This window comes from Panthera leo, chromosome D1 (assembly GCF_018350215.1).
Source record: "Panthera leo isolate Ple1 chromosome D1, P.leo_Ple1_pat1.1, whole genome shotgun sequence".
NCBI lineage: Eukaryota > Metazoa > Chordata > Mammalia > Carnivora > Felidae > Panthera > Panthera leo.
The window spans coordinates 62,945,821-62,958,375 of NC_056688.1; the positions used below are offsets into that span (position 1 = coordinate 62,945,821).

General features: G+C 38.4%; 2 protein-coding genes across 2 annotated transcripts in view; both read right to left on the reverse strand.

Moving 5' to 3' along the window:
- LOC122200037 (olfactory receptor 56A4-like) overlaps positions 1 to 12,555 on the reverse strand; it is a 206,725-nt gene that overhangs the window by 33,168 nt on the left and 161,002 nt on the right. The window lies entirely within an intron of this gene.
- On the reverse strand, positions 10,601 to 11,719 carry LOC122200041 (olfactory receptor 52L1-like). The gene has a single exon (XM_042905449.1). It carries the CDS (start codon positions 11,594 to 11,596, stop codon positions 10,601 to 10,603), a length of 996 nt encoding a protein of 331 aa, XP_042761383.1. The 5' UTR covers positions 11,597 to 11,719.

Consider the following 12,555-nt stretch of genomic DNA (forward strand, 5'->3'; position numbering starts at 1 on the left):
GAACAAATAATCCTAAAATTTGTATGGAACCGGAAAAGACCCTGAATAGCCAAAGCAATCTTGATAAAGAAAACCAAAGCAGGAGGCATCACAATCCCAGACATCAAGCTATACTACCAAGCTGTAATCATCAAGACAGTATGGTACTGGCACAAGAACAGACACTCAAATCAATGAAACAGAATAGAGAGCCCAGAAATGGACCCACAAACGTATGGCCAACTAATCTTTGACAAAGCAGGAAAGAATATCCAATGGAATAAAGACAGTGTCTTCAGCAAGTGGTGCTGGGAAAACTGGACAGTGACATTCAGAAGAATGAACCTGGTCCACTTTCTTACACCATACACAAAAATAAACTCAAAATGGATGAAAGACCTCAATGTAAGACAGGAAGCCATCAAAATCCTTGAGGAGAAAGCAGGCAAAAACCTCTTTGAACTTGGCCGCAGCAACTTCTTACTCAACACGTCTCTGGAGGCAAGGGAAACCAAAGGAAAAATGAACTACTGGGACCTCATCAAAATTAAAATCTTCTGCACAGAAAAGGAAACTATCAGCAAAACTAAAAGGCAACCGACAAAATGGGAGAAGATATTTGCAAATGACATATCAGATAAAGGGTTAGTATCCAAAACCTATAAAGAACTTATCAAACTCAACACCCAAAAAACAAATTATCCAGTGAAGAAGTGGGCAAAATACACAAATAGACACTTCTCCAAAGAAGCCATCCAGATGGCCAACCGACACATGAAAAAATGCTCCACATCATTCATCATCAGAAAAATATAAATCAAAACCACAATGAGATACCACCTGATACCTGTCAGAATGGCTAACATTAACAACTCAGGCAACAACAGATGTTAGCAAGGATGTGGAAAAAGAGGATCTCTTTTGCATTGTTGGTGGGAATGCAAGCTGGTGTAGCCACTCTGGAAAACAGTATGGAGGTTTCTCAAAAAACTAAAAATAGAACTACCCTACGACCCAGCAATTGCACTACTAGGCATTTATCCAAGGGATACAGGTGTGCTGTTTCAAAGGGACACATGCACCGCCATGTTTATAGCAGCAGTATCAACAATAGCCAAAGTACAGAAAGAGTCCAAATGTCCATCAGTGGATGAATGGATAAAGAAGATGTGGTATATATATACAATAGAGTATTACTTGGCAATCAAAAAGAATTTAATCTTGCCATTTGCAACTACGTGGAAGGAACTGGAGGGTATTATGCTAAGTGAAATTAGTCAGTCAGAGAAAAACAAAAATCATATGACTTGACTTATATGAGGACTTTAAGAGACAAAACAGATGAACATAAGGGAAGAGAAACAAAAATAATATAAAAACAGTGAGGGGACAAAACAGAAGAGACTCATAAATATGGAGAACAAACTGAGGGTTACTGGAGGGTGTGTGGGAGGAGGATGGGCTAAATGGATAATGGGCACTAAGGAACCTACTCCTGAAATCATTGTTGCACCATATGCTAACTAATTTGAATGTAAACTTAAAAAAATTTTTTAATAAAAAAAATAAATAAAATAAATAAATAATAAATGAAAAAAAAAAAAAGAATGAGGAAAAAGTCCTCTGTTCTCACTCTTCTTGTGACTCAGCCTCTGTGGGCCTAGCACGACATGGGCTTTCCTCCCTTAACCCTGAAACTTACCAGTGACACAACAGATTGAGTCCTACTTAAGGAGTCAACTGCCTGTATCCAGTAACCAGAACCAGAGCTCCTTCCTTGGCTCTGATGAAAAAATCTAGAAGGTTTTATGATCTGCAGTCCGTTCCTCACGTTGTTCCACCTCCTTTTCCAAATCATCTGAGAACAGTCTTAGTTTGGGTTACTGGGACCATGGGGCTGATGAGCTGGATCTCATAGGAACCTTCATCTCACTTTAACTTATGGTGCTACTGGGTGCCAGTAGTTGTGATGTGAGGGACAGGATTTGAAACCGACTTGAAATTCAAATCTATATCAATCTGCTCAATTTCATAGGCCATCCTCTTAAACATTATAACACTTTCAATATCCTGAAATGTTATATTGAGCTTTTCCAGAATTTCTTAATGAAACTATACTACTTCCTGTTTTTTATATTATCCTGAATTCAACTCTGCTGTTTAGTGTCTGCATGGATTTGGGAAACTAATTTACACTATGCAAATCTCAGTCATTCACTAAATATTTACTTATTATCAACCATATGGCCAGCACTAAGATAGTCACAGGGATAAAAATGTGAACAAAGTAGTCAAGGTCATTGCCTTTATCAAGATTCCTTTACAGTAATCACATTACATTATATCAGTAGTTTCCCATTGCCTATAAAATGAAACTAGCTTTCTTAATACGGGCTACTCAACACTAAACATTAACTGGGTGGCTAGATCCGTGTCAGTTTTCTTCCCCACTAATGTGGTGTCTCATACCGTGTTTAGAATGTAGTAGAATCAACACATTTTTACCTAATTAGTGAAATCAAGGTCATACATAATCTGACCCCTTTCTACCTCTCTAGTGTATTTAGAACCACTTTTCTGAGCAGGCAATTACTCCAGTCACAAACATTACTGAATATCTTTTGGGGTTTATGATGATTAAATTAATGTAAAACCGCTCAGATTCATTGTGTGATTTTTTCTTCTCCTTTACCAAAGATAAAGAAAAAGGAAGGAATGTAAAGATTTCTGTTTAGGTTTTTTTTTTTTTAATCATTTCTGTTTCTTTACTAATATTCTCATTTTGTTAATGCACTGTTAATCTAATTGTTTGGTTGTATGTCTATGTGTTCTTGTAGTTCACTGAACTTCTTTAAAAGGATTGTTCTGAATACTTTGTCAAACAGTTCATAGTGTAAGATCACTATTTTCTTAGGGTCAGTTATTGGAGCTTTATTAGATTTCTTTGGGATCCTAGTATCCTTGCATTGCTATCTGTGCATTGGAGTAAGCAATGTCCTTTCCATACTCTACAGGTTTGCTTCAGAAGGGTAAGACCTATACCAATCAGCTTAGCTTTGTGTACAGGACAGATCAGCTGGTAGCAACAGTGGCCAGGCAAGGCTTACTATTGTGATTGGGCGGATCCATTGTCCAGACTTTCCGGTTAGGTAGCCCACAGACTACCTAAATCTTCAACTGCTTCAACTCTTCAACCTGCTCCTCAACTGGGCAGAGTTACTGGCTGGGCTCCCTGCTTGGGCAAGGCCACAGGATATGCTCAATAATCAGTCAGGGTCATAGGCTAAGGGAGACAATAGGCTAGGCTCCAAGGCTAGACTAGGCCCAGGGTCACTGTTAGGTTATGCAGGTCAGAGGCTATACTCAACAGTTTCACAGGTCTCCTGGCTTTCTGTTTGTTTAAAGTGGTGTTTTTTTTTTTTATCATTTTTTAATCACCTTATCATTTTATCATTCTTTTTAAAATCTTTTTTTTTTTTTTTTTTTTTTTTTATCATTTAACCAGGACAAGACTTCCTGGTCATGCACTGGAACCTATACTCAACAGTGAGTGGGGCTATGGATTTGCTTCCCTGTCTGGATGGGGTCATAGAATAGACTCCAAGACTGGTAAGCCTATTGGTTGGGGTCCTAAATCAGGAAGAACTGCCAACTGAGCTCACTGCGAGATGGAGCTGAGCCATGAGCTCAGCTTTGCAGGTGGACTGACCACTGCCTGAGATATCTACTCAGGTTCCATTACAGCAGGAAGGCTGTCCTCCAGCATCTGAGCACTGGTTGCCAGAAAACTCTGCCCCCTTTTCCATCCCTGTCTGATGCCCAGTGATCAAGCCATGCAGATTAACTCATGATCCTTATGAGACAAGACCTGAGTGGACCTCCCAGAAAGCATCCTGCAAAGTTGATGGAGCTGGATGTCCACACTGGGCTCTCCTTTCCCACTAGAGGAACTGGATAGGCTTTCTCAGAGCAGTGCTGTGCTGCCCTGGGAGAGAGGCAAAGCAGGCAAAGTGAAACCTCTACTCTTACTCTTCTAATGCAGTCTTTCTGGGTCTCTGTGGTCCAGGAGGATGCCTTGGGTTATGGGATTAATGGTGTCTTATCTATGATAGCTGCTAGTTGGTCTTCTTGTGAACGGGATTAAAGTCGAGCAACTTCTGTTGCCATCTTGATATCATCTCCCTTTCTGTTTTTCTTTGATAAGTGTTATTAGGGCTTTATCGATTTGATTGATCTTTGCAAAAAATTGACTTTAAAATTCCTTGATTTTCTTTATTTCTGTTTTCAATTTTATTGATCCAACTTTTATTTTTTATATTTTTTAATTTTTTAAGTTTATTTATTTTGAGAGTGTGTGTACACACACGCGCATGCGAATGAAGGAAGGACAGAGAGAGAGGGGGAGATAAAGAATCCCAAGCAGGCTCCACACTGTCAGTGCAGAGATCACTGGGGCGCTGGATCCCAAGAACCACAAGATCATGACCCAACCCAAGATAAAGAGTCAGATGCTCAACCAACTGAGCCATCCGGGCACCCTGATCCTATCTTAATCTTAACTAATTCCTTACTCTTTTTTTTACCTTAGGCTCAATTTATTTTCCTTTTTCTAAATTCTTGTCACCTTAGATAATTGATACTAAGTCTTTATTTTCTAATATAAGCATTTAAAAACATAATTTTTCCTCCATATTCTCTTTACCTGCATTCCCACAATTTTATTATATGTCATTATCAGTTAGTTTGAAATATTTTCTAACATTCTCTATAATTTCTTATTTGAGCCATGAATTATTTAGATATATGTTATTTAATTTCTAAGCGTTTGTGCTAGGAATTTATCCAAGGGATACAGGAGTGCTGATGCATAGGGGCACTTGTACACCAATGTTTATAGCAGCACTTTCAACAATAGCCAAATTATGGAAAGAGCCTAAATGCCCATCAACTTACAAATGGATAAAGATATGGTTTATACATACAATGGAATACTACTTGGCAATGAGAAAGAATGAAATCTGGCCATTTGTAGCAACGTGGATGGAACTGGAGAGTATTATGATAAGAGAAATAAGTCAGGCAGAGAAAGATATATGTTTTCACTCACATGTGGATCCTGAGAAACTTAACAGAAGTCCATGGAGGAGGGGAAGGGGGAAAAAATTTACAGAGAGGGAAGGAGGCAAACCATAAGATATTCAAATACTGAGAACAAGCTGAGGGTTGATGGGGGGCTGGGGGAAAGGGGAAAGTGGGTGATGGGCATTGATGAGGGAACCTGTTGGGATGAGCACTGGATGTTGTATGGAAACCAATTTGACAATAAATTATATTTAATATAAATCATGAATGTAAATATAAAAAAATGTCTATGTGTTTGGGGTTTTTCATGACATCTTATTATTATTGTTTTCTAATATAATTACATGTTGGTAAGAGAATATACTGTGTAAGTTTTTTATTCTTTCAAAATTTATTCAGACATAATTTATGACCCAGTGCCAAGAAAGTGTCCTCTACCTCCTCACATTTCCCATCCCCCATGTAAGATTTTCAACCTCACCCAAAGAACATGAAGAGTCATCTACTGCCTATTGGGGAAGAACTTTATTTCCTCCACTCCACTTCCAGAGCAAGGCTTTTCTTCCTCACATCACAAGACGGAAATAATAGGAGTGAAAGTTCCTGCTCTATCTTTCCCCCTCTCCTCTCCCTTGTTTTCTTTTCCATATGAGAAGAAGGATCACCAATACAATTGGACAGGAATGGTTGGGAGCAGTGGGTGGAGTTCATGCATCTCAAACATAGGAAATATGTTCTGTCTGTTTTACTGCCAACCTGGAGGATCTGTAAGTACAGCAGTGGACTCTCTTTTGTTTTGTATCCAAGTATCATAAATTCACCTGGATAGAGCTTATGATGTCTTTCATGGACAGAATTCTGAAAGCAACCATTCTTTTTGCATTTTACATTCCGCTATGGCTTCACCCAATTTATGGAGAGTATACAATCCTCCTTGTAAATTACTGGGTATTTGCATTGGAACCAAATTTTCCAATAAAATCTCACCATATCTGAGCAAAGGGAGGGAGTGGTTGGAGTGTTAGGACCTAAAATTTAGGGAATGAAATTGATGGCCTCCTTTTTGTCCTCAGATCTCACCTTCATTTTCTAATCATGACTTACCAGAGAGCCAAGCATATGACATTTATTAGGTCCTAACTATTCTCACTTTAATTCCTCTTTAATTCCTTGTGGGCATTCTCCACTGCTAGGAATGCAGAGGGGATAAACAGTGAGAAATCTGCATTTTCCATCTTCAACAGCACTCCTGAGCTTTCTCCTCTCAGGGAGGCACTCTGTTTCTCTCAGGTGAGGAGCAGCTAATTCTTGGATGGAAAATCTGTCCCACTAGTCCTAAACAGAAAATCACATAAAAAATTAATAAAAGGAAAAAAAATTCACTGTGTGAAGTTTGTGCACTGGTTGAATCTAGTATCACAAATAATTATTGAGGATGTTTGTTATGCTGAGGAGTAGGTCAGATACTTGGAGTTGAAAAGTAAATGGAGTCTAGTCTAACATGGGATATATACAACACAAGTAATGTTACAAAATTACACTGAAATTATAATAGTTCTGATTCAAGATATTGGACTGACAACATGATTTACTCCCCCCTCCCCTCAAAGTTATCATACTTTTTTATACCCACTCCCAAATCCTACCTGTGGAAATCACCAATTTGTTCTCGTTTCTGAGTTTTGTTTTTTTTCAGATTCTACATACAGTATTTGTCTTTCACTGACATATTTCACTTTGCATAATGCCCTCAAGTTCCATCCATGTTGTTGGAAATGACTGATTTCCTTTTTTATGGCTGAATATTACTCTATTGTGTGGGTATATATACAACTATGTATATATATCACATTTTTGTTATTCATTCACAATATATACATACATCACAATATATATGCATATATGTGTATACCACAATATATGTACTACAGTAATATACCATGTCTCACACACGCACACACACACACACACACACACATACACACACATATATAACACTATATATCTCACATTTTTGTTATTTATTCATCTGTTGAGGAACAATTAGGCTATTTCCATTTCTTGGCTATTATAAAATATGCTGCACATGTAACCTAAGGATGCAGATATCTCTTTGAGATAGTGATTTCACTTCCTTTGAATATACCTAGAAGTGGGATTGCTGAATTATATGGCAGTTCTACTTTTATTGTTTTGAGGAACCTCTATGTTGCTTTCCACAGTAGCTGCACCAATTTACATTCCCACTAACAGTCCACAAGAGTTTCTTTTCTCCACATCCTTGCCAACACTTGTTATCTCTTGTCTTCTTGATGATAGCCATTTTAATAGATACGAGGTGATAGCTCATCGTGGTTTTGATTTGCATTTCCCTGATGATCAGCGATGCTGAGCTCCTTTTCATGTACGTGTTGGACATTTGTATAACTTTTTTGGAAAAATGTCTATTCAGCACCTCTGCCCACTTACAATTGGACTGTTTGGTTTTTTGCTATTAAATCATATAAGATCTTCATATAATTTGGATATTAACCCATCATCAGATATATGATTTGCAAATATTTTCTATAATTCTATAGATTGTCCTTTAATTTTGTTGATGGCTTTCTTGCTATACAGAAGATTTTTAGTTAGTCTAATGTTCTACTACTTGTTTATTTTGGCCTTGGATGCTTTTTCTTAAGGTGTCAAATCCAAAAATTCTTTATGAAGACTGATGTCAAAAAGTTTACCCCCTATGTCTCCTTCTGGGAGTTTTATGGTTTCAGGTTTTACATTCAGATCTAAATGGTCTTTAATCCATATTGAGTTGACTATTGTGTATGGTGTAAGATAGGGATCCAGTTTCATTCTCCCACATGGGAATATCCAGTGCTCCCAACATTATATATTGAAGACATTATCCTTCTACCATTGCATATTTGTGACTACTTTATTATAATTAAATTATACATATATGCATGAGTTTATTTCTAGGAACTCTGATCTGTTCCACTGATCTATGTGTCAGTTTTTATGCCAATACCATATTGTTTGATTACTATAGCTCTGTGATGTAGTTTGAAATCTAATGACTAAAAAGACACAAAAGTAAGAGTAATTCAATAAAATTACTAGAATTTGAGGAACTGTTCTAGGGTTGGATCATACACTTTCAAATATTTCTGGAACTTATAAGTCAGATTGTATTAACTTTATAAACACCAGAATGAAGAAATCTGCAAACCAGTGTAGGTATGTATGTGTGGAGAGTAGACTTATGAGTTAGGAAAAGGAATGGGTTACAGCTTGATACAGACCTGAGAATTGTACTTATTAAGAGATTCAAGAAATAACACAAGCTTGGAATCAATCGAACTGATAAATTGAAATTTTAGAAATTGAAAGCAAACCTTTAGTGAACTGATGAGGGAATTGTTCTTGTATTGCCAGGGCAGCTATGTCAGTACAGTCTTTTCTGCACAATATGTGACAAGAAAGCTAAATCCAAAAAGCCAGTGCTAACATTAAGTTGAATGGCTATGAGTCTAAACATTTAAATATTTTCATAATATCGATAAATGTTTGGCACAGGTGAGCAAGGAAATTAGTGAAGGCACAAATAAACACTGCTAGGGATAAAATAGGGGATATACTATAACCACAGTAGAAAATAAAACAATAAGATATGATATGAATATTTTCTGATAATAAACTTCAATGACAGCAAACAAGCAGATATTTAGGCCAAAAAAAGGTTTAAAATCTTTCAAAAGGAAATTCTAAAAGACATCCTTCAAGCATCATACATACCCCATTTAGATGATCTGAGATTTAAAAAAAAATCTACTTTTTAGCCTATAGGTTAGTCAGCACCAAAAAGATTCTCCAAAATATAGTGGGGTTTAACCCAGATACAAGTTTCTATCTCAGGTTTAAGTCAGAGTTGGTGGCCCAGACAGCGTCAGGAACACAGGCTCTTCTACAGTGTTGTTCTGCCATCTTCAGTACATTTTTCCATCTTGTGATCCAAGAAGCTCTTCAGATCCCACCATCATACCCACATCCCAAAAATCCACAAATAGTGTAAATGGGATGAGAGAACAAACAGCTACTTTGAATAAAACAAAGTAAACAAAGTACCTAAACAAAGTACCGCTAGAGCCAACATAGTTGTTTTCTAGTGAATGGGATACAACATACACCACAGCCTGGGCTTCCTCAGGACAACTCACCAGAGATCAAGTCCTGCGCCTACAACCAACGTGATGAGAACGTGTAATTGTTCCTACAATAAGAACTCATACAATTCCTCCCTAATTCACCCATGTGCGTGCACCAAACTGAAGACTTCATACTCAAGTCTCTGTACCTGAAAACTATTAGGAGTGAAATTTACCAAGAAAGGAGAAACTGGAACACTAACTCATCCATTTCCCCCTTTTGACCACTATGGAGTCCATTGATAGAGCCTTCTCAACACCAGAGCATCCTACCTCAAAGCAGCAGTGACTTGCTTCCTCCAGAACAGAACAAAATGTGCTCCCTTTTAGGAACACAAAAGAGTTAAGCCAGATTTTAGGGCAACATCCAACAAACAGGATGCAATACACCAATTGTAACAATCTTCTTATAAGTTTTACCCAGTTCCTGTTACCAAAAAAGTGGGGACGGGGGTCTAACTGACATCATTCCATATCCACATTTCAGAAATAGAAATTCTTTCAAGTGCCAAAACTACATCTACATGTATGAATAAAGCTATGTTTACCAGTATCAGACTCTAGCACATTTTGTAGTTATTAAATAATATTAATATATGGGTGTTTAGCTTTGTTAAATTAAGACTTACAAAACATACATACATTCAATACTGGTCTTATTCCTTCTTTACCCTAATAAAAAATATGAATAAATTAAAAATACTGACCTTTTCAAAAAGAAATGCACTCTACAATATACATTTCTTCCTTGAAAATAGCGTTTGTATCTCATTTTTCTAAGAACCCATTACCATGTCTCCCCACTTAGGTTAATTTAAATATGTGAGTAAGAGTCATACTGTAATAAAAAGGTGTTTTCTGACATATTGGTAGTATCAAATGGTTAGAGAGAGACTCTGTTGCTACATGGAAGCTGAGTGACCTAGAGCTCATAGCAATAACATTGAGGGTGTGAAGACACTCTAAAACTAAAACAAAGAAGAGGCTGGGACTTCCCATTCCCTTACTTAATGATGTTCCACAATCATTGGGTGAAGGCAGAAAAAAATGGCATGTCCAAAGATATATCTTTTCTCCACTTCTCAAGTCCCCTTGATAGAAGAATAGAGAAATGTTAGAATCAGAAGCAAAAGAAAAGAAAATAATAAAAAATCCAGCTATTCAGGGAGTCCAAACAGTGATGGAGCCAAGTGCCCAGGGGTGTTCTCTGCCGTGAGATAGCAGGACTGGAAGGACCCCTCACTGTGCAATGGTCTCTACCCACATAGCTTAGACCAGCCATGGACTCCAGGCAGTACCTTTGACAGGAGCCTCAGAAAATAATAACTGGGATGTGTTCAGATCCATCCTTTTAGGGAGAATACCCTGAGTACTCGCTGGCGGATCTGCTGAGTCTTCACCCCATAGACAAGAGGATTGAGTGCAGGTGGCACGAGGAGGTAGAGTGTGGCCAGAAGAACATGGACATGATGGGGTACATGGTGGCCAAAGCGGTGAGTGAGGAAAGAGAACATTCCAGGAACATAGAAGATCAGGATGACACAAATGTGAGACCCACATGTGCTAAAGGCCTTAAGTCGGGCCTCACCCCCTGGTACTTTCAGCACTGTCTGGAGGATGAAGGCATAGGAAATACCGATGGCCACGACATCTAGCCCAACCACAAGCAGGGCCACTGCCAACCCATAAGCTCGGTTCACTGTGGTTTCTGAGCAGGCAAGTTTCACCACAGCCATATGTTCACAATAGGCATGGCCTATGACGGTGGCCTGGCAGAAGATAAGTCTCCGCAACAGGATAGGGAAGGGGAGGAGGAGGAGTAACCCCCGTACCAGCACTGCCATTCCAATGTGCCCTATGATCCCTGGATGCAAGATGGTGGAATGGTGCAGAGGGTGACAAATGGCTACATAGCGATCCAGAGCCATGGCCACAAGTACACCTGACTCCATGGAAGAGAACGCATGGATGAAGAACATTTGGGTCAGGCAGACAGTGTACCCAATCTCATGGGCATGAACCAGGAGCACTGCAAGGGTTTTGGGTGCAGTGGAGGACGCCAGCACCAGGTCAATGCCAGAGAGCATGGCCAGAAAGAGGTACATAGGCTGGTGCAAGGATGGGTCAGTCCAGATGATAAAGATGATGGTGACATTGCCCATTACAGCAAAGAGATAAAGGACACTCAGCGGCATTGCTATCCAGTGCTGGCTTTCCTCTAAACCGGGGATGCCCATCAGGAAAAAAGAAGGCTGCAGTAGCCTCCAGCTGGAATTACTAAGGGCCATCAACAATGGCTTGGAGAAGGAAGAGAGAAAAGAAACAAAAATCATGATTTCTCCATTGCTGGGGGGTTATCACAGTGTCTACCTCTGGCTACCACCTTCATGAGAAGAGAGAACCTGAAAGTGAAACACAAAAGAATAAAGTGAGATACAGAGAATCCCCTGTTCTGTTCTTGAGATAATGTCTTTAAGGTGAGACATCCACATGCCTGAATTAAGATAGGTCTACTTTCATTTACAGGTAAGAGTAATCATGCTGCTTAGAGATGTCTAAACTACCATTCAATGACTTCTAATTTGGAATATCCACTTGAATGGATCCTCTACATCACCTCTTGCCATTACTGAACACAATAAATCAATCTGTTATTTTTTTTAAGTATTTTCCCTTAGTTTCCACAACACAGCACTCTACTGTGTTCCTCCTATGTCCTCCATCCCAACACCTTCTCCATCTATCTGTCCATTATATGTTATTGATTCCAGGGCTTCATCTTCTACTCCCTTCCCAGTTCTGTACATTTTCTCTGATTGAGTTCATGATTTACAATATTTTAATCATATATACTTTATTTTCTTCCAAATCTAGGTTTCTAAGTCAAATACCTTTCTGAAATGCAAATTCACTTTCCATTTGCTTACTAAATATTTATACCACACATGCAACATATTCAAGACTGAATTAACTCTACTTTCAGAAACCTGAAATGGTCCTTATTCATTCTTATCTCTCATCCCTTTTACCTTTTCACAGTTCCTGCTGACTAAATGTTTAACTCCTTAATATTCACTCATTCTTCTCAACCCCAGTATCACTGACTAGTGCACACTCGTAACTTTTATCACCTGGAATATTTCCTTAGATCTCTTTGACTTTGATTTCATACCCTTCAAACTAGTCTACACTCTGTAGTCAGAGGGTTTTTCCTAACATGCAGATGTCATCTTGTCACTTCTGAGGTTAAAATCCTTAGTCCATTTAATCCATGAAATAAAATCACACATTT